Source organism: Bos javanicus, chromosome 2 (assembly GCF_032452875.1).
Source record: "Bos javanicus breed banteng chromosome 2, ARS-OSU_banteng_1.0, whole genome shotgun sequence".
Lineage (NCBI taxonomy): Eukaryota > Metazoa > Chordata > Mammalia > Artiodactyla > Bovidae > Bos > Bos javanicus.
The window spans coordinates 113,106,211-113,128,648 of record NC_083869.1 but is presented as its reverse complement, the minus strand read 5'-3'; the positions used below and the strand labels follow the sequence as shown (position 1 = coordinate 113,128,648).

The 22,438-nt window shown below is 40.6% G+C and overlaps 1 protein-coding gene across 11 annotated transcripts in view; it reads left to right on the top strand.

The window, feature by feature from the left end:
- Positions 1-22,438, top strand: part of DOCK10 (dedicator of cytokinesis 10) — a 304,984-nt gene that overhangs the window by 180,600 nt on the left and 101,946 nt on the right. For all 11 annotated transcript variants that reach the window (XM_061386579.1, XM_061386560.1, XM_061386598.1 and 8 more), the window contains 4 exons: positions 9,423-9,606; positions 11,047-11,132; positions 11,397-11,480; positions 11,600-11,755. In XM_061386579.1, coding sequence (XP_061242563.1) covers positions 9,423-9,606; positions 11,047-11,132; positions 11,397-11,480; positions 11,600-11,755 — 510 coding nt within the window. The remainder of the gene's footprint in view (positions 1-9,422; positions 9,607-11,046; positions 11,133-11,396; positions 11,481-11,599; positions 11,756-22,438) is intronic.

The following is a 22,438-nucleotide window of genomic DNA, read 5'->3' as shown; positions in this document are numbered from 1 at the left end:
CTTCTCCATCACCTTTTAGACCGTGTTTCAGTCTCTGCTTAAGCAGTGCCTTGGAAAGAGAATGTCTTCCAAGGAAAAACATAAGAGTGGGGTGTATACAAGTCGATATTTGAATTCTGGTTTCACCCTTTACTATCTAAGAGCCTTGAGTAAGTTACTCAAGCTGTTTGATTCCCAGTGTTTCATCTGTAAAACTAAAGTAAAAAAGGATCTGGGAGACAGTGTGTCCTCAGCCAGCCTTTCCCAGTCTTTACATTAATTATAAAAGTCACAACTTTGAGAGCTAAACGTCCCATCATGGGAAAGCCCTTCTAGAAAATATTGATTGACATGGTAAAGAATCTGCTTGCAATGCAGGAGACCCAGGTTTGATCCCTGGGTTGGGAAGATCCCCTGGAGAAGGGAATGTCAACCCACTCCAGTATTCTTGCCTGGAGAATTCCATGGACAGAGGAGCCTGGCGGGCTTCAGTCCCTGGTATTGCAAAGAGCTGGACACAACTGATTGACTAACACTTCAAGCTGGCTAATTTATCCATTTCTTTCTTCATTCATTTATTCACTCATCCAAAAAGCTTACTTAGTACTTATGACATGCTAGAAATGTGTTTAGGCATTAGGAATTCCTTGCCGAAGTCATAACCAGAGGAGGACATAGGCTCATAACTATTACACAGTTTCTCAAGAGCTATAATGGTGGTATAAATGTACTTTCTATGGAATGTTCTAGGAGCACAGAACAGTGATAAACTCTTCTGGGTTGGCTATAAGAATGCATAGAAAAGAACAGGCACATAGGTAGGAATTCCCAAGGTAGATTCTACATATTAAAGCAGAGTTGAATAATCCTACTTCATTTTCCAATAAATAATCATTCACATATTGGGGATCATGTACTCTATTTTTTAAAGAGTTCAGCTCTATATCCCTGTATTTATATTCTTCTTTATCATAAGCTTGTATCATTTATAGAAGGAGGGACCTTTAGTTTCTTGAGATCCCTTTGGGAAGATAGACATCTAGGTCCTTGTCACCTTGTATCTGGATCCCAGTTCTTACATATTTGCTTACAGCTCTTTCTGACTTACAAGTTTTTGCATCTGAAAAGAAGATTCTGAATGATACATTGCCAGTTTAGTCTTTGTTCTAGCAAGCTTTCAGGTACAAAATGTGCCTGAAGATGAAACACGTACGCACAGAAGCACAAAGCAAATGAATAATAGAATGAGTCAGACCTATTTTATTAAGAATCATTGTCAGTTTCACTTGAATAAAACAGAGAAGAAAAACAGTTTGCCTCAGAAAGTGCTGCCTACCACCCAGCATTCTCAGTGCGTTCCAGCTCATAACACTCTTTCGTGAATAAGCCGTTTTAGTTTGCTTCATTCAAACCCATTCTATAGCACCATTTTTCCTAGGAGTACACGGCTTGGAATTCTCAGAAATATGTTTTAAGGGCTACTTCAAGTAGAGAGAAACTCCTACCCAAAATTCTCAGAGACTTTGCAAGCGTTAGTCACTCAGTCCTGTCTGATTCTTTGCTATCTCACAGACTATAGCCCACCAGACTCCTCAGTCCATGGCATTTTCCAGGCAAGAATACTAGAGTGAGTTGCCATTTTCCTCCTCCAGGGGATCTTCCCAATCCAAGGATTGAAACCGAGTCCCTTGTGTCACCTGCATTTTCGGCAGATTCTTTACCTGTTGAGCCATCAGGGAAGCCCCTCAGAGACTTTAGGTGATGTTTATGGTTAGGAATTTCCTGATCTTGGTAAAATAGAGACCTTACAGTAGTTTTCCACTCTTTGTAGTGTCATGAAACAGTACTAGATCTGTTCTATACCCCTCATTTCCAGTCTGAAGCAAAACTTCCAACTTTTGCTATTTCAGTTTTGGTCTGAGATTAAGGGCTATTTAAGCCTAATCTATCCTGTCTTGTTCCTTCAGAGTCTTCTCATTTATTCATTCATTCATTCACTCATTCATTCATTTATCCATCCATCCATCCCAGATGGACGCCACTGCCACTCTGAACAGAGTAAATAGCCCAGGAATCCCATCTACTCAGTGCCCCAATATTAACAGTGACAATGACTGAAGTCACTTTATACATAAAGGCTTAAAGCTGAATGGGCTTCGCAGGTGACGCAGTGGTAAAGACTCTGCCTGCCAACACAGGAGACCCAGGTTTGATCCTGAGTTGGAAAGATCCCTTGGAGAAGGGCATGGCAACCTGCTTCAGTATTCTTGCCTGGAAAATCCCATGGACAGAGGAGCCTGGTGAGCTGCAGTCCATGGGGTGGCAAAGAGCCAGACACGCCTGAGCACGCATGCACGCATCTGGAACTGAACATTGTTAGCTTCCTCCTAGGTCCTGGATCTGCTACCTTGTGAATATAGGTCCCAAGATAATGGCCTTTGAGGCTTAACCAAAGTCTAAACATTCAGATGCTTTCTGCAGCCCAGACCACTACAGGAAGTAGGGTCACTTCCTTCTCCTGTGTGAGATAACACAGAGCATCTCAGACTGTGTGTGCCCACGTAAAGGCAGTCATAATGGGAAGGAAAAAAAAAATGTGTACCTGCCAATGAAAACAAATTTAGAAGTCACCTATAACCTATAAACCCCCCAGCAAACCTTGGTGGTTAAGAATCTCACTTCCCGTGATAAAAATAAAAACCAGAATGACACTTGTAATCTTCTTCATCTAATATAGTATTTGACAACAGTTCATGGAAAATACATTATTATTGTCTCAATTTATTAAAATAAAGCTCAGAGAGATAAAGTGACTTGCCCAAGTAACAGAGCTGATAAGTGGAAAAATTAGATTTGAGGCTGAGGAAAATCCAGATTTACAGAAAGATGCCCAAGGAAATACTTTGGTGATCATATATCTAGTGGGTATGCTTGCATAGATACATATCAATACATTTATCCTATATAAGCCAACAGGAAGAAGAAACACTCTGAAGATAGATGTGTGTCATTTTAAGCCGTGAAATTTAGATGTAGGATTTATTTCAGCAAATATATATGGAAAATTTTGCTACATGCAAAGCTTTGTGGGAAAGCCAAACATAAATTAGATGTGGTTCCTGTCTTCAAAGAGCTTCTCACCTATGGAAAGATGCGCCAAAAAACACAGAATAAATATAGCATGTGCATGAGTAATTAAACATGTGTGACACATCTCAAAAACTAGGTTCTGATATCATTTGCAAAAATGATATTACTGCATGATGCTACAGTGTATTATACAAATGTGTGTATATGTACTCAGCCATGGCCAACTCTTTGTGACCCCATGGACTGTGACCTGCCAGGCACCTCTGTCCACAGGATTTTCCAGGCAAGACTACTAGATTGCCATTTCATACTCCAATGTAATACATATATTGCATATATATATATATATATATATTGCTTGTTTCCTGACATTACATTGCACTAGAATGTAAGTTCCGTGGGGGCAAGCACATCACTTGAACATTTTTTAGCGCTCTCTACCTAGCACATAGAAAATAGCCAATACATTTTTGTATGTATTGAACAAGTATGTATTTGAATGAATGAACATACAGAGAATGGAAAGGATTGCATGGATAGTAGCCACCAATACCACTAACCTGAATTTGATGTTGTGTGGCTCTTCTCCTGTTTCTTCAAAATTCTGTCAAAGATGCCAGCAACAGAACAGGTACAGTGGCATATTTTGCTTGGATAACTCCCTTCAATATTCCATCCTCCATTGGCTTTAGTGGTTTCATTGAAGTATCTATTTCAAAGCTTTTCTAGGTGAGCAGTGTGAAAAGCAATCCGTTTGCCACAACTCATTAAGCACATCGGATGGCATTAGGACATATTTCCAGTTTCCTTTTATTTATGAAGTCATGTAGATAGACTGTGGTGAGCTTGAATGAACAAAGAAACTGTATCAGTCACCAGGGATACTGATTTCAGGAAAATAAAGGAAGATTTGAGGAGTGAGAAGAAGAATACGATTACTTCTTGATTAACATTTTAATGACTTAACATTACATTTCACGGTTATTAAAATGTCCCATTGGTTTTCTACTTCTGGTCCTTTCTTTTTTGCTGTTTTATATGCCATTATCTTGAAGATTACAGAGGGTGAGATAGAAAACCACTTAAGGCATCTTAATCTTCCCCAGCATAAGCTTCTCTGCTCTGAAAGTAGTTCTCTTTCACTCCAAGGAGAAAAAGATAATTTGGCTTTTGAGAGAAGTTGTGAATAGAATATTTATTTCATTTATAAATACCCCTTTTTGAGAAACAAGGGCTTATTATATTTTGCTCAGATTTTTTAAAATATGTAATATTGTTGACGTTGTCAGCCATATTTAATTCACATACAGAAGGCAATTTAGAATCAATTTTTGTAATTTTTTATTAGCTCCTTGACATCTCCATTTGAAAGCAAGTTGCAGCTCAATCCACTTTTAATTTGGACCTAATACAAGCATTTTACGCGGCTTTGCATCTACCCTTCCCCATTATTTACAGCATCAGATTAGTCAAGCAGATTCTTTCATTTGTTTGTTTTCAAGAAAACACTGAGATTTGTTTGCATCCTGCTCCACTCAGCTACTTTAGATCTGCTCTGAGCACTTCTATTCTTTCCTGAGGGTCTATTCTGTTCCCGTGGTGTTTTGAAGGTATGATACTGTCATGGGACGCACGTCTGTCTTTCATTCCTGCTCTCGGCCAACTGTCTTTGACCTTAGACCCTCTCTGTCAGTGCAGGTCACAGGCGGTTTTATGGACCTCCTTCTTCAGCACCCGGGGAAGTGTGTGGGAGGGTGTGTGAAGGGGTCTGGCCCTCCCTCTTGATAGCTTCTAAGAATTTTCATTCTTAAAGAAACTACCCAGATGTTTGCTTTGCATAGGAAATGTTGGGGTCACTGCCTTTCCAGCCACTGCCCCCCCCCATTCTGTTTACATTGAAGCCAAAATGATCTGAAAAAGCTGGGTGTGGATTACATAAGTTTATGCATTTGTCAAAAGCTTGATTTGTGTATTTCACTCTATATAAATTTAACTTTAGTAAAGGAATTTATACAAATATATGTATATATATATATATATATATATATATATATAAAGCTGTGGCATTTTCCTCGTCAAAGTTATCTTTTCTGTATTCTCACAGAACACAGAGGGTTCTGCAAGAATAGTAGTATTTTCATGTTGCAATTCTCATGCTGCAATAACAATCCTGTTCTCAAAAAAGAATGTCTATACTTTGATTTTTATTCCTCTCAGTTCAGTTCAGTTGCTCAGTCGTGTCCGACTCTTTGCAACCCCATGAACCGCAGGATGCCAGGCCTCCCTGTCCATCACCAACTCCCGGAGTTCACTCAGACTCACGTCCATCAAGTCGTGATGCCATCCAACCATCTCATCTTCTGTCGTTCCCTTCTCCTCCTGCCCCCAATCCCTCCCAGCATCAGAGTCTTTTCCAAAGAGTCAACTCTTCACATGAGGTGGCCAAAGTACTGGAGTTTCAGCTTTAGCATCATTCCTTCCAAAGAAATCCCAGGGCTGATCTCCTTCAGAATGGACTGGTTGGATCTCCTTGCAGTCCAAGGGACTCTCAAGAGTCTTCTCCAACACCACAGTTCAAAAGCATCAATTCTTCGGTGCTCAGCCTTCTTCACAGTCCAACTCTCACATCCATACATGACCACAGGAAAAACCATAGCCTTGACTAGATGGACCTTTGTTGGCAAAGTAATGTCTCTGCTTTTCAATATGCTATCAAGGTTGGACACAACTTTCCTTCCAAGGAGTAAGTGTCTTTTAATTTCATGGCTGCAGTCACCATCTGCAGTGATTTTGGAGCCCCCAAAAAACAAAGTCTGACACTGTTTCCACTGTTTCCCCATCTATTTCCCATGAAGTGATGGGACCGGATGCCATGATCTTCATTTTCTGAATGTTGAGCTTTAAGCCAACTTTTTCACTCTCCACCTTCACTTTCATCAAGAGGCTTTTGAGTTCCTCTTCAGATGTGGTGTCATCTGCACATCTGAGGTTATTGATATTTCTCCCAGCAATCTTGATTCCAGCTTGTGTTTCTTCCAGCCCAGTGTTTCTCATGATGTACTCTGCATATAAGTTAAACAAGTAGGGTGATAATATACAGCCTTGACGTACTCCTTTTCCTATTTGGAACCAGTCTGTTGTTCCATGTCCAGTTCTAACTGTTGCTTCCTGACCTGCATACAGATTTCTCAAGAGGCAGGTCAGGTGGTCTGGTATTCCCATCTCTTTCAGAATTTTCCACAGTTTATTTATTCCTCTACTTCAGTACATTCATACAGAAGTTAAGCACATTTACCTTCCAATTTCACATTTGGATGATGAATTGGTTAACACCTGTCTCCCCTGTCTGGGCAGAGACCTTGTCTGTTTTTGCCCAGCACAAAATACAAACCTGATAGAACCTTTTAAGAATGAACACTGTCACTGCACTGAGGATGACTAGTCACCTTCCGCCCTGGGCTCATGGGCTATTGAAAATGCCAGTCTGTAAGGGAATCCTTACAGGGCAAAGAAATAATAATAACTGACAATAATGGGAAAGTATGAATATGAGCCAGAGAAGGCGATGGCACCCCACTCCAGTACCCTTGCCTGGAAAATCCCATGGATGGAAGAGCCTGGTAGGCTGCAGTCCATGGGCTTGCTAAGAGTCGGACACGACTGAGCGACTTCACTTTCATTTTTCACTTTCGTGCATTGGAGAAGGAAGTTGCAACCCACTCCAGTGTTCTTGCCTGGAGAATCCCAGGGACGGGGGAGCCTGTTGGGCTGCCATCTCTGGGGTCGCACAGAGTCGGACACGACTGAAGTGACTTAGCAGCATGAATATGAGCAAAGCACTTGTCCTTGGCAGAGTCTAGAAAGTGCCACTTGAGCTGTTAAACCCCACAGTGAGGATCAGTTAGTTTTTTAGCTAATTCTTTTTTCTCCTTCAATCCCCAAATTTTTCTTTTTCCTGAGGCTTACATGTTGTCCCAGTGTCTACTTTCAGAAACCAGCACCCCCAGGCATGGCTGCCCCTTTAGAGTGTGATAATGCCCAGCAGGTGGCAAAGAAGAACAGCAACCAATGAACATCTTCCTTGTGCTGGGTTGTCTCAGGGGGTATTAAAGTATAAAGGGATTACTTCCTGTCTCCACCACTTGGTGTCCATGTATTTCGAGCAGGTTTTCATTTGTCTCCCCAAGCCTCAGTGTTTTCATATGCTAAATGGAACGATAATAGTGTCTCTCATAGAGTTGTTATGAGATTTAAATAAAAATGATGACTGTAAACTCCTCAACACAGGGCCAGATATATAGCCGGCAAATGTTTAATAAGTGTCATGTTTGTAGTAGTAATCATGCTATTGTGGAAGTTGAAAGCTATTTTGGGAAGTTCTCAGAGCATCCCAAAGGAAGAGAAGATTACCAGAAGTATATTAAAGATTATTCTCTTTTGCCTCCAAGAAACAGCAATCTTGTTCTCAGAAAGAGTTTATACCTTGATGTTTAAGTTGTACTCCCACACTATGGTGCCACTCTCATCTTCGATTTCTACTCTTATTTGCATTTTACGTACTTTAATTGTATAGAGTCTTGCTTTACTACAGCTGTGAGTGCTCTTAGGCTTTAGAACAGTGTGGGTAAGAATTGAATACTTGTATCAGAGTTACCTGGGAGTGATTTGAAGACAGAATATCTTCAGGAATTCTTTCAACCACCCCAGCTTACATAATTCTAGTTATCATTGGGGGAAGTTTCTACTTTGCATTTATATTTCTAATCTCATGGCAGAAATGTATATAAACTACTATAATAATCTGCTTTTGTATTCCCACTACTTTAATTGTGCTTCTTTGATCTTTAAACAGCTAACTTCTCTTTATAGATTTCACCTTCTGTGAAAGTCTAATCTAAGGTAGTTACTCATCAAATCAGACCACTGTAATTCTCTGCACAACAGAAAATTCTGTTTTTCATTTGTTAGTGTGTTTCTTCAGTTGTTCATTCATTCCCCAAGATTGGAACCTCTTCTGTCCCATTCATAAGAAATAATTGTTTTAAATGCACTGTTGAATCCTTCTGTGTGATGGCACTGTGAAGGCTATAGTGGTGCTCCAGCTCTCATGAAGGCAGTTGGAAGGGAGGAATATGCTGTGCAAACAAACAAATGAAAGTGAATAAGCATGCAATCCCAAATTTTTGTGCATACCCTGGAAGACAAGAACATTGTCCTAACTGGGGAATTGAGGAAGTTTCATTGAGCAAGGATAATTTTAGTTCAGATCTGAAGAGTGAATACAAGTCACCTAAGTACGTGAAGGGCAAACATGGTGTTATGTATGTAAATACATACCTGGTGAGTGGGATGGGAGGGTTGTTTCAGGCCTTTATGGCAGCAACAAAGTCTATGATGGGAACACATCCAGCAAACTAGAATAAAACCTCATGGTCACAAAATGCAAGTAGAGATGTCAAGTAAGACAAAAGTCTGGAGGTTGATGAAGAAGCCAGAGGCAGAGAAAGCAATTGGGAGCCCCTGGCGTGTGGATGTCATTTAAAGTCATTGGACCAGATAAGGAAGAAAAGAGTCTAAGGCAGAGCTGAGGTTAGCATGACAAGTCACAAGGTAAGGAAGAGCCAATAGAGGTGACTGAAAAGTGGTTGCTATTCAGGAGGAAAGAAAACTGAAATAGAGTGTAGTCATGGGAACCAGAGAGAGATGGGTTTCATGAAGGAGGAAGTAGCCACTGTGTCAGTTCTGCTGAAAGGTTAACAGAGATTGTATAGCCCTTGGGGTAGTACAGCAACGTAGAGTTTGTTGGTGACCTTGGCAAGTGCAGCCTCTGGGATATGATGGGGTCAAAATCACAACTGCAGTGAATTGTGGACAGAACACAAGGTGAGAAAGTGAAGGTAGCAACTCAAAGCAACTGTTTAAAGAAGCTTAGAATACACTTCCCCCAGGCCTGAAGATGAAATGTTTGAGCCCACATGCTCACCCAGTCAACAAAAACCTTAAAATATCTTCTTTGTCCAAAAATCCTTGAAAGAAACCAAATAAAATAATTCTTGTAGATGCAGATGTGGTGTACTCAGTCATGTCCAGCTCTTTGTGATCCCATGGATTATAGCCCTCCAGACCTGTCCCCACCCAGGGATCAAATCTATGTCTCTTATGTCTACTTCATTGGCAGGCAGATTCTTTACAACTAGCACCACCTGGAAAGCCCAAAATAATTCTTAGCCATCTAAACTTTTATCTGTTTTGGAAAATCTCCTTGACATCATCTCCTTGTGTGGAAAACCCCATGACAAAATCTCTCTCACTCTCTAAGACTTAGTTGGTATTTTTTTCTTTTTATGCTGCAGAATAACAGGCTAAGAAAATATGCCTTTGAATTGAAAATGAATGACCTGACCTATTTTGTGTTGGCGGCTGAGACTGAGTCAGATATGGATGAATGGATCCACACCCTCAACCGAATCCTGCAGATCAGTCCTGAGGGGCCCCCTCAGGGCAGGAGGAGTGCAGAGCTCACGGATCTGGGGCTGGGTGAGCACACTACCCGCCTCCCTTGCCAACTATGACCTGTGCATTTGGTTCATTTTAGCTGCTAGTAACCCTGGTAGCTGTCAGGTCTAGCTCATCCAACCCTGAGCTATTTGCTCCAGGAAATCACCCCCCAAACCTTTACTTTTACTGAATAGTGGGGGTCACCTCACAGAGGTATGATTTTTAAGTTGACTGGCAGTGATTTGAGGCCGACATCCAGCAAATGATATTGGGAATCATTGATCAGCAATATTTTTAAAAAATGACCATGTCTAATGGGATGTTAGAGGAGAGATTCTGTGTTTTATGGATCCCATTAAATTTAATTAATGAATATTACTGTGTAATGGCAAACATACATCCTTTCCTTATAGTTGAAAAGCATCTTTCATGTGTGCTTTTGACCCCATGGAGATAAGGCAAGTTGTGAAAGTTCCATAAATTTTGCATGAGATCAGAGATTTTTATAAGATAAAAAATTTTTCTTCTGCCCATCCCAGTTCTTTCATCAGACTCTAAGCCATTCTAGGCAAAGAGAAGAGAGCAAGAGAAAGGGGAAAAAATGGTGAAAAGAAGAGGAGGAAAACAGGTTTATATTAATAGTCATGTGGAAGACAAGTTTATTCTCAGTCACTCCTCCCAAAGGAAAACTGTTCTAAGACATTTTGCACAATACATGGTACATTAAAACCAGAGAGTCTTTATCTTTTTAGTTAATTTATTTATTTGACTGCATTGGATATTAGTTATGACACTCAGACTTAGTTCCCCCAGGGCATGTGGGATCTTAGTTCCCCCAGCAGGGATTGACCCACATCCTCTGCATTGGAAGGAGGATTTTTAACCACTGAACCACCAGAGAGGTCCCCCAAAGAGTCTTTAAGTTCTGGTAGCCTATCATGTACGAGAGTCATGGGATAAAGAAGAAGAAAATTAGTGTTGATTTTAACTCCTGCTATATACCGTAGAAGGTGTTTTACACTCATGATTTACTTAATCATCATCAACTAGAATATTAATGTTTCCAGAGTCCTAGAGAGTTTAACTAACTGAAGCTAGAATGTAGGTTTTATGTTGATGGCCTGAGAGTCAGAATTATCAAAAATATTTTCATATGTAAGAAAGCTTTAGTATACACTGATGAAGTGAGACAAGACAACCCCAAGTATGAATGTAGTATTGTAAGGGTCCAGAGTTCTTATGGGCCCAGGATGGTGTCATGAAGAGTGTCCCAAAATGATCACCAGGACATCGGATTTCCAGGCCCAGTTTTTCCAACTATGTGGAGGACTAGAGCCAGGGCACAGTGAAGGTATCTTCTCACCAGTGTCCATTCCTCATCGCTCTTGAGTCTAACCCAGTTTCGATATGTCACAGGCTTGAAAAATGAGTGATTCATGAAGATTATTTAATGACCTGGTCTTGATGTATCTTTTCAAGATTCCCTGGATAATGCTGTAACTTGTGAAAGCACACCAGAGGAAGCTGATTCTTCAGAAAACAGCCTGCACCCAGACTTCACGAAAGTAATAAAGCTGACATTTTTCTGTGCAAATAAACTCAAATTACTTCTTACTTATCGCTTTCATGGAAAAAATGTAAATGCTTTAAGATTTAGACTAAGAAACACAACAGTCAGAAAACAAAAAGCATGTTTCTGTAAGATTGCAGAGTGTTGATGGATGATATTAAAACAGTGATAATACTAAGGGACTGTTTCTTGGCCATGTGTGTGGGGCTGGGCTGTAGGTTTCCAGCCAAGTAGAAACTAAGAACTGTTTCCTCTGTAGTACCTCACAGAAACTGAAGAGACTGTCAAAGCAACTCGAAACATGGAGAGGCTAAATCTGTTCTCACTGGATCCAGATATAGATGTAAGTCGGAATTCTCTTTAAGCAGATGTGAACTTGACTTGTATAGTTGCTGTTTATAATTTAGAAACTCTTTTCTTATGATGGGTGTATGTTGAGTAAAACTTTCCAAACTTTTTTAGAGCTTGAAACTTCAGAAAAAAGACCTTTTAGAACCCGAGTTTGTGATCAAACCATTTGAAGAGAAGGCCGCCAAGAGAATCATGATCATTTGTAAAGCTCTCAACTTAAATCTTCAGGGCTGTGTGACAGAGAATGAAAATGATCCGACAACGAATGTAAGTTTCTCTTCTGATACATCCTGTACCCTCAGCCAACATCACACCACCCTCGTTAAAATCTTTTCTATTCCTGATGATTCCAGGCACTGAGTTCACACCCTCTATTGTACCAAGGAATATGATTGACAGCATTTTTCCACTTGACTAAAGTGTACAAGTTCTGAAGTAGAATTGTCAATTATACTGCCACAAAATTTCCCTTTTAACATACAGAAGAAGTAACAAAGGGACTCTGCTTTATGGTTCTTTCCATTAAATCAGCCCAATAGTTCAGAGTTTCCAGTTTGTATCTTCCTGGTGGAACTTTATGGCTTTTAAATCCACATTTTTAATGTTCATATGTTAATTTTAATGTATATTAGAGAATATTTATAATGAACAAATTAACCCTGTGATTTCATAGCTACTGCTGCTTACAACAAGGCTAAATAGTGAGTCAAGTAGAATAATATATAAATATTAAATAAATAATACATGTAAATGGTAGGGGGAAAAGGTGCTTCACTGATATTTGGGAAACATCACTGTACTCATTAAATCAATACAAGATTCCTCTTCTTACTAAACGGGCTCTCTTGAGAGTTCATTTTTAGTATTCTAAGGGACAGTTCTATACTAATTGTGAATGTATGGGTGGGAAGGGCACATTTTGATAGCATAAATATTGTCAAAGGTTGAACTATAAAGAAAGAAAGAAAAAGTACTCAATCTTAACATCAAAAATCATTGTTAATATATTGGTGTGTTCCTTTTCATTCTTTTTTAATGCATTCTGTTCTTATTTCTAATAAATCATCCCTCAATTTTCATCTTTCACCTTAAAGAACTTATTTCCAAATCCATGATACAAGCCACATCTGCTTTTAGAAGATAGAAACAGTATGACATTTTTCTGCAAATTGTATACACAGTCCGTACACCTCTCTATTTATGATGTAGTAAAATAAGCCTTGTTAGTTTGATGGTGAGTAGCGGGCAAATGGGTGAGCCCTTTCAGAAAGACTGTAACCTGCTTCCCGTGGGTCTTCAGGTACCTTAATGTTTCTCTGAGCCTCCTTCTTCCTATTCTTCTAGTAGCAGGGTAATGGTGTGTGCTGTGGACCTCAGGTTTAATGAGGAGAATCTGTAAATATGATGCATGCAAGATATTGATGTTTTCAGTGTTACCTATGAGATTCTTGTTGACAAATGAGCTAAAACTTAAATGTATTTCCAGTAAGAATCTTCCCCCAAAATGAAGCTTCTTCATATTTTATAAACTGTAACTTGCCCTAGGTATGTGACAGAGTGAAAGTAGTTAAAGTTGAGTTTATTCATTCTCGAGCAAATACTTTGTTCAGTGCACCTAATGGAGCTAGACTTGTTCTAGTTCAGTTCAGTTCAGTCGCTCAGTCATGTCCGACTACCATGTGACCCCATGGACTGCAGCACGCCAGGCCTCCCTGCCGTCACCAACTCCTGGAATTTACTCGAGCTCATGTCGATCGAGTTGGTGATGCCATCCAACCATCTCATCCTCTGTCAACCCCTTCTCCTCCCACCTTCAGTCTTTCTAAGCATCAGGGTCTTTTGCATTGAGTCAGTTCTTCGCATCAGGAGGCCAAAGTATTGGAATTTCAGCTTCAGCATCAGTCCTTCCAATGAACACTCAGGGCTGATCTCCTTTAGGATGGACTGGTTAGATCTCCTTGCAGTCCAAGGGACTCTCAAGAGTCTTCTCCAACACCACAGTTTAAAAGCATCAATTCTTCGGTGCTCAATTTTCTGTATAGTCCAGCTCTTATATCCATACATGACTACTGGAAAAACCATAGCTTTGACTAGATGGACCTTTGTCGGCAAAGTAAGGTCTCTGCTTTGTAATATGCTGTCTAGATTGGTCATAGCTTTTCTTCCAAGGACTCTTTGCAACCCCATGGACTATACAGTCCATGGAGTTCTCCAAGCCAGAATACTGGAGTGGGTCGCTTTTCCCCCTCTCCAACAGATCTTCCCAACCCAGGAATCGAACTGGGGTCTCCTACATTGCAGGCAGATTCTTTACGAACTGAGCTATCAGGGAAGCCACAGACTTGTTCTAAGTACTGGAGAAACAGCAGGGAACAAGATGAACAAGTCCCCGGCCTCTTGAAGATTAGAATCTTTGGGAAAAGACCGAAGTAAATAAGGAAACAAATGAATTAACAAGAAACTTGCACACTGTGCAGAGTTCTTTAAAGTAAATCAATATATAGAGATATGATACAGAATAACTGAGAGGAGGGCTACTGAGGATAAGATGACCTCAGGAGACCTCTCTGAGAGGGTGACATTTGAACAGAGACCAAGGTTGAGAAAGGGAAAACATCAGGTCAGGGCAAAAGGTTCCAGGCAGAAGAAAGAACAAGTGTGAAGTTCCCTGAGACTGGTAAACATTGGCAGAGTCTAGGAACTGAAAGGAGATAGTGAAGGGAAGGGCAGACCAAGATGGGGTGGGAGAAACAGCACAGAATAAGAGTAGATCGGGTCTTCTACACTGTAGTGAAGAGTTTGGATTTATCCTTAGTGTAATTGGAGGCGATCCTAGGGTTTGAAGCACTTTAAAATGGTTTGATCTAATTCTAATTCTTAATTCTAATTTAAGAATTTGTGTTCTTAAAACATCCCATTGGAGGAATGGACTGAAAGAAACGAGGTGACTAAGGAAAACAAGTTTATTACTACAGTTCACAGTGTGGCTTGCTCTAGGACTGGCAAAGAGGAAGGCGAGCAATGGATGGGTTTGACTGACGTTTTGTAAATTGAATTGACAGATTTTTTGGATATATGGGATATTCAGGATAAGGAGAAGAAAAATCTCAAGGATGAGTCTCTAAGTTTTGCTTTAGACCCTTATATGCATAGGGGTGTCATTACTAGGAAGATAAGACTAGAGGAAGAGCAGATTTGGGGGATACAGGCCAAAAAGTACATGATGGATATGTGAAGCGTAATTGGCCTATTCAATATCCAAATCAAGATGTTCATTAGGCAGATTCAAACACAGGTTTAGAACTCAAGGGAATGGCATGAGCAGAGATATAAATCTGAAAGGCTAGTCCAGGCAGTGACTTACAGGGAATCATGTAGAAATTTCTGTGTATGTAGGAAATATTAAATGAATGAATACTGAAGTGACCAAAGAAAACTCAGAAGGAATGGTCGTTGATGTAGGGATAAACCAGGAAAGACTGACTCACAAGGCCAAAAAAGAAAGAGTCAGCTGTGTGGAATGGTGCTAAGAAGCTGAGTAACATGAAGCCAGAGAAGAGCATGGTAGATGTGGCCACGTGGAGGATGACTATGGCAGGAAAAATGTTCCTTTATGTGAAAGTGTTAGGAGGAGTATTCAGAACATATTTTCACTTGGGATTTAAAAAAATAAAACTAGAAACTTAGTCTTGAAGCTATTTAGAAATATCAGGAAAGTTTAACCTAAATCATAATATCACTTAATCATTTTATTAAATAAAAATGAATTCTTTTTTTGACCAAATACATCCTTGTTGTTGTTTAGTTGCTAAGTCATGTCTGACTCTTCTGCAACCCCATGGACTGTAGCCCACCAGGCTCCTCTGTCCATGGGATTTTCCAGACAATAATGCTGGAGTGGATTGCCATTTCCTTCTCCACGGGATCTTCCCAACTCAGGGATCAAACCCAAGTCTTTTGCATTGGCAGGCAGGTTCTTTACTGCTAAGTCACCAGGGAAGCCAAAGTACATCCTTCAGTTCAGTCTCTCAGCCGTGTCCAAGTCTTTGCGACCCCATGAATTGCAGCATGCCAGGCCTCCCTGTCCATCACCAACTCCCAGAGTTCACCCAGACTCACGTCCGTTGAGTCAGTGATGCCATCCAGCCATCTCATCCTCTGTCATCCCCTTCTCCTCCTGCCCCCAACCCCTCCCAGCATCAGAGTCTTTTCCAATGAGTCAGCTCTTCGCATGAGGTGCCCAAAGTACTGGAGTTTCAGCCCTAGCATCATTCCTTCCAAAGAAATCCCAGGGCTGATCTCCTTCAGAATGGACTGGTTGGATCTCCTTGCTGTCCAAGGGACTCTCAAGAGTCTTCTCCAACACCACAGTTCAAAAGCATCAATTTTTCGGCGCTCAGTTTTCTTCACAGTCCAACTCTGACATCCATATATGATCACAGGAAAAACCATAGCCTTGAATAGACGGACCTTTGTTGGCAAAGTAATGTCTCTGCTTTTGAATATGCTATCTGGGTTGGTCATAACTTTCCTTCCAAGGAGTAAGCCTCTTTTAATTTCATGGCTGCAGTAATCCTTGCTGCTGCTGCTAAGTCGCTTCAGTCGTGTCCGACTCTGTGCGACCCCATAGACGGCAGCCCGCCAGGCTCCCCGTCCCTGGGATTCTCCAGGCAAGAATTCTGGAGTGGGTTGCCATTTCCTCCTCCAATGCATGAAAGTGAAAAGTGAAAGTGAAGTCGCTCAGTCGTGTCCGACTCCTAGCGACTCCATGGACTGCAGTCCACCAGGCTCCTCCGTCCATGGGATTTTCTAGGCAAGAGTACTGGAGTGGGGTGCCATTGCCTTCTCCAAGTACATCCTTAAGTGTGATTAAAAACTCAAATTTATAAACATCAAAGAGAATGGGCTTTCTTTCCAGTGCCAGGCACATGTGACTCCCTCCACGTGGATTCCTATGTGTGCGTGTGAAGTCATATCAGTCGTGTCTGATTCTTTGCGACCCTATGGACTGTAGCTCTCAAAGCTCCTCTGTCCATGGGATTCTCCAGGCAGTAATACTGGAGTGGGTTGCCATTTCCTTCTCCAGGGGATCTTCCCAACCCAGGGATCGAACCCGCATCTCTTAAGTCTTGTGCATTAGAGGGCTGGTTCTTTACCACTAGCGCCACCTGGGGAGCCCGTTGGATTCCTATCTTTATATTAAAGCCCATATTCAGAAGCTAGATGTTCGTATTTGGCGCAGTCTCGGACAAGAGAATATGTCCAATTCAAAGAGCAGCTTTCGGGAGCCCTTTCATATCTGTCAGGCCAAAGTTGTTTTCAAGTGTTCTGTTTGTATCATTTTTAATTAATTTTGTAATTGATACAAATGTTAAAACAACAACTAAGAAAATACTTTTAAGAATAATTTCAGTGCTTATAAACAATGTAAAAACCTGATAAAACAGCCTCATCTGGACTCAACTTCAGTTTTATATGTAATGGCATTGTTTTAAAAAATCTTTTTGCGATTATTCAGTGACACTCATTTATTCATGTCGCTATTTTTAAACTCATTGTTTTCAACTCAGCGAACATGCTTTTAAACTAATTGAAATGTTTCTCCAAGTTGCTGAAGAGCCAACAACAATGCAGTTGCATTTAATGAATGAGCTTTTAAAAAGACTCCCCAAAAGAACTTTTTCATGATGAGGAAACAATATATGACAGCATATAATTTTTCAGTCAGTCAATTGAAAACCAACTTCAAGTTTATGGCTTTAGAGTATAAAATATTTCTTTGAAAATAGAAATTGATCCAAAAATCTGAACTAATGAAGCTGCTTTACAGCAGAAGTACATTTAGAATTTCATGTTCTTAAATTTTTTTAAAGAGAAGTACAGAATTTTAAGCAAGAAACCTGTGATGATTCATTGGGCTTTGTAGGTGTTTTGCTATATTTATTGAAAAACCAGTGATTCAAAAAGTAAGATGTGACATTTAAGTTGAAAAGGTGAATTGGAAGAAATAAGTGAATCACCATATGAGCTTTATTTTTGATTGATTATCAAAGTAGGTAATTTATTTCCATTAACAAAACAGAAGTGAAAATCAAAGGGGGGCAATCTGCAAAATAATAATAATAAGGATTTTTTTCTTTGACATTCAATGTGTTTTGGGTTCCTACCTGAATTATTTCATTTAATTTTGTATTTTTCATCTCTTGGCAGACTACCAGTACCACAAACCAGGAGTTTTTCTAAATTAAATTGGTAAAATATGAAACTTTTACATTTTGTCTTATTTTTTTTTAATTTGTTGAATTTTATTTTATATGTATAATTCTAACAGCAAGGGCTCTGCCAAATATTGCTAATATTAAGGAATTAAACTAATACCCTTATTATAAGCTAGCCATATTCCTGCATTTCAAAGAACACAAGATACTTATTAAACATTCAGCAAAATCTATGGCATGAGTGAGTCTGTATAGTGATAAACTTGCTCACAATGTGTTTTTTGTATATAACCTACAATGCACCACCCTCATGGCAGGAAGTGAAGAGGAACTAAAAAGCCTCTTGATGAAAGTGAAAGAGGAGAGTGAAAAAGTTGGCTTAAAGCTCAACATTCAGAAAACGAAGATCATGGGATCTGATCCCATCACTTCATGGGAAATAGATGGGGAAACAGCGGAAACAGTATCAGACTTTATCTTTTTGGGCTCCAAAATCACTGCAGATGGTGACTGCAGCCATAAAATTAAAAGACGCTTACTCCTTGGAAGAAAAGTTATGACCAACCTAGACAGCATATTGAAAAGCAGAGACATTACTTTGCCAACAAAGGTCCATTTAGTCAAGGCTATGGTTTTTCCAGTGGTCATGTATGGATGCGAGAGTTGGACTGTGAAGAAAGCTGAGCACTGAAGAATTGATGCTTTTGAACTGTGGTGTTGGAGAAGACTCTTGAGAGTCCCTTGGACTGCAAGGAGATCCAACCAGTCCATTCTGAAGGAGATCAGCCCTGGGATTTCTTTGGAAGGAATGATGCTAAAGCTGAAACTCCAGTACTTTGGGCACCTCATGCGGAGAGTTGACTCAGTGGAAAAGACTCTGATGCTGGGAGGGATTGGGGGCAGGAGGAAGAGGGGATGATAGAGGATGAGATGGCTGGATGGCATCACCGACTCGATGGACGTGAGTTTGAGTGAACTCCGGGAGATGGTGATGGACAGGGAGGCCTGGCGTGCTGCGATTCATGGGGTCACAAAGAGTCAGACACGACTGAGTGACTGAACTGAACTGAACTGATCCACAAAATATTGGTGGATGAGAGGCATCAGTTCAAGATTAAGTAGCATAAACAAAACTTTAAAAACTTTTTATAATTGTATACATTTTAAGAAGTCTATAGTTAATTACATATGCATGTATTTACTTATGTATACATATAATTACTCATGTGTATATATGTACATATATATGTGAATATAATTACATATCTATATTTCTGTCCTTCTATTTAAATTCTGTTGCATTTGACATTTTTCTAGTTGAAAATTATTTCTTTATTAAATCTTTCTCCTTCAGTGTCTGTGATACTCTGGAAGCATTAAATGCTTTTATCAACTTGTTTTTAAAAATCCCTCACCACTCCCCAGTCTTCTTTGTAAACTGGTTTTCCTACTCTCACCTCTATCCCATGCATGTTCGTATTTCCTGTGATGCCATTTTGCCATTTCCTAGGATTTTCTCTTTTTTTCATTTCATGCTTGAACAGGAAAGCATGATGCAGGAAAGCATGACACACCCAAATCTTTCGTTTTCTACTCTCCAGCCCAATTTCCTTGACTGAACTCAACACTCATAATACCCCAGTGCTCCTGGAATGTCCTACAAATGACTTTCTGTACTGAAGAATTCATCTTTGTATCTTCATCCTATGCATTAGTGAATGGCATTGTCATTCAATTAATTTCTATAGTCCCAAACCTAAGGATTTTCTTTAATTCATGCCCCTGTGAACCGTCTCTCCAACCAACCAACACACACACACACACGCAATGAGTTTCCAAGGCTTCTAGTTGTACCTCCCTAATGTTTCTCCAGTGTATTTTCTACAAACACATCCTAATGTTGTGTTTCCACTCTGATCTCACTCTAAACCTGTGTTTTTTCATGTCTTTGTGACTTTGCCCATGTCACTCCACTTACTGGAAGCCCTTATAAACTCCTCTTTACCAAACTTCTACTTCTTTACTCAAATAAGAAACTCTTCCTTCCCTTTCCATCTTCCTTTACCTTCTCATTTTCCCTTTAGTCACATCTTCCTCTTCCTTCCTAGCATGGTAGCAAGAGGTCGAGGGGGCAGTGGCACTGAGGCTTGGAGCTGAGTGAGCCCAAGAACCCCAGATGATTTGGGGGAGAAAGCCACATGGAGACTCAGAGGTGCCACAGATGCTACTAGGATTGGGAGATGGGTTACTTTGAAACCAAAAGTAAACTGATTGAAGAAATAAGTAATTAATGATGAGTCAGGTTTTTCGCTACTGGAAGAAATATTTACAAATATGAAAAAGGGAAAGCTTAGAAGGAACCTTTGAGGATCTTGACTGGAAATGGAGCTACAGCATGAACCCATGAGTTTTTTGCAAATATTCACATACAGATAGTGATAAAGAAATCATTGTTAACACAAGTTCATGTGCCTGAAGCAGAAAGAGGCCAAACAAACTGAAACATAGGACCTTGGAGCAGAGAAAGGTTATTGCAAGGCCATGCAAGGAGGCAGGTTGGCTCATGCCCTAAAAAGCCTCTAGCTCTCCAAAAGGTTTCAGCAAAACATTTTTAAAGGGAAGATGACACGGGCATCTCAGGGTATGTGACCAGCTTGTGAACAGTTCTCTGATTGGCTGATGGTGAGGTAGCAGCGTCCTGTCACAGGGGTTAACATTATTCATCTTTAGGCTCAAGGAGGCCTGGGGCTATGTGCTCATGGTCATCAAGTAGTTCTTGCTTTTTAGCTGGGGGGGAGGGGCGGTGGGGGGTGGCGCGGGCAGGGAGGCGGGGTGGGTTTCGTATCTGCAAAACAACTCAGGAAATCTGCATGAAATACTATTATCTAGGGCTTCCCAGGTGACTCAGTGATAAAAGAATCCTGAATCCGCCTGCCAATGCAGGAGATACCGGTTTGATTTCTGGATCGGGAAGATCCCTGGAGAAAGAAAGAAAGTGAAGTGGCTCAGTCAGGTCCAACTCTTTGCAACCCCATAGCCTACCAGGCTCCCCCATCCATGGGATTTTCCAGGCAAGAGTACTGGAGTGGGGTGCCATTTCCTTCTCCAGGGGAATCTTCCCGACCCAGGGATCGAACCCTGGTCTCCTGCATTCTAGGCACATGCTTTGCCATCTGAGCCACCAGAGAAGGCCGTGAAGAAGGAAATGGGGACTTACTCCAATGTTCTTCCTAGGAAGTCCCAAGGACAGAGAAACCTGGCAGGCTACAATCCATGGGGTCACAAAGAGTTGGACACGACTGAGTAACTAAACAACAACTATTAATATTATCTAGGTACTTCAGAAAGATGCTAAAGCAAAGGATATGGGGGAAGGCCTGTCCTGGGAAGACCCCATGGGGTCCTGCTCAGTTACAATTATAGCTGTGAATATTGTGTGTATGTAGGTAATGGCAACCCACTCCAGTGTCCTTGCCTGGAGAATCCCAGGGACGGGGGAGCCTCATGGGCTGCCATCTATGGGGTCGCACAGAGTCGAACACGACTGAAGCGACTTAGCAGCAGCAGCAGCATGTATGTGGGTGTGTGTCCCAGAAACAGCCTAACAAGCACCCAGATCTTGATTTCAAAGTGTCACCCTCATTCACAGGAACCAAGGGTCTTTGGAGGAATGGCTGGGGCATGAAGAGTAAAGACAAACCCGAAAAACCTTGTTGGGTATAGAAAGAGGTATTCCAAAAACGATGAAGACCTGCCATAGAGACATAGGAGCTACAATGAAGGGTGTGCTGCTGCTGCTAAGTCACTTCAGTCGTGTCCGACTCTGTGCAACCCCACAGACGGCAGCCCACTAGGCTCCCCTGTCCCTGGGATTCTCCAGGCAAGAACACTGGAGTGGGTTGCCATTTCCTTCTCCAATGCACGAAAGTGAAAAGTGAAAGTGAAGTTGCTCAGTCGTGTCCGACTCCCAGCGACCCCATAGACTGCAGCCCACCAGGCTCCTCCGTCCATGGGATTTTCCAGGCAAGAGTACTGGAGTAGGGTGCCATTGCCTTCTCCAAATGAAGGGTGTACCTCTAGCCAAATCTAGGACAACTTGAGTATCACTCTAAATAATGATAGTAAGCGATGGAAATTTACTGAATAAAATAACAATCCATGAGTCTATACACACACACACATATATATAATATGTGTGTGTGTGTATTATATGATTTTATACAAATATTATATTTTGCACATTACATGTAATAAACTGCCAGTGCAGGGGGCACAAGTTTGACCCCTGGTCAGGAAACTAAGATCCCATATGACGCATGACTCAACCAAAATAAAGAAGTAAGGAAAAATATATTTAATGAATATATAACATATGTAATATATAGTATTATGTATTACATATAACACAAATAGAAATATTATACTATATAAATAGTAATGATAGCTTACAGTGAATGGTGTCGGATTTGTGATCTCCAAAGATTTAATTTCAGGAACAGGGACCAGGCTTGATCACTCAAGAGCTTTTGTGTAGCAGAGTTTATTAAAGTATGAAAAAGGGACAGAGAAAGCCTCTGACATAGACATCAGAAGGTGGACAGAGAGTGTCCCCCTCGATAGTCTAAGTGAGGGAATTATAACTTTTTTAGTTAGTTATTACAATAAATCAAAATAATGTCTCAAGGTTGTAAAGATCTTACTAGACACACTCCCATAATTTACATTTTAAGAA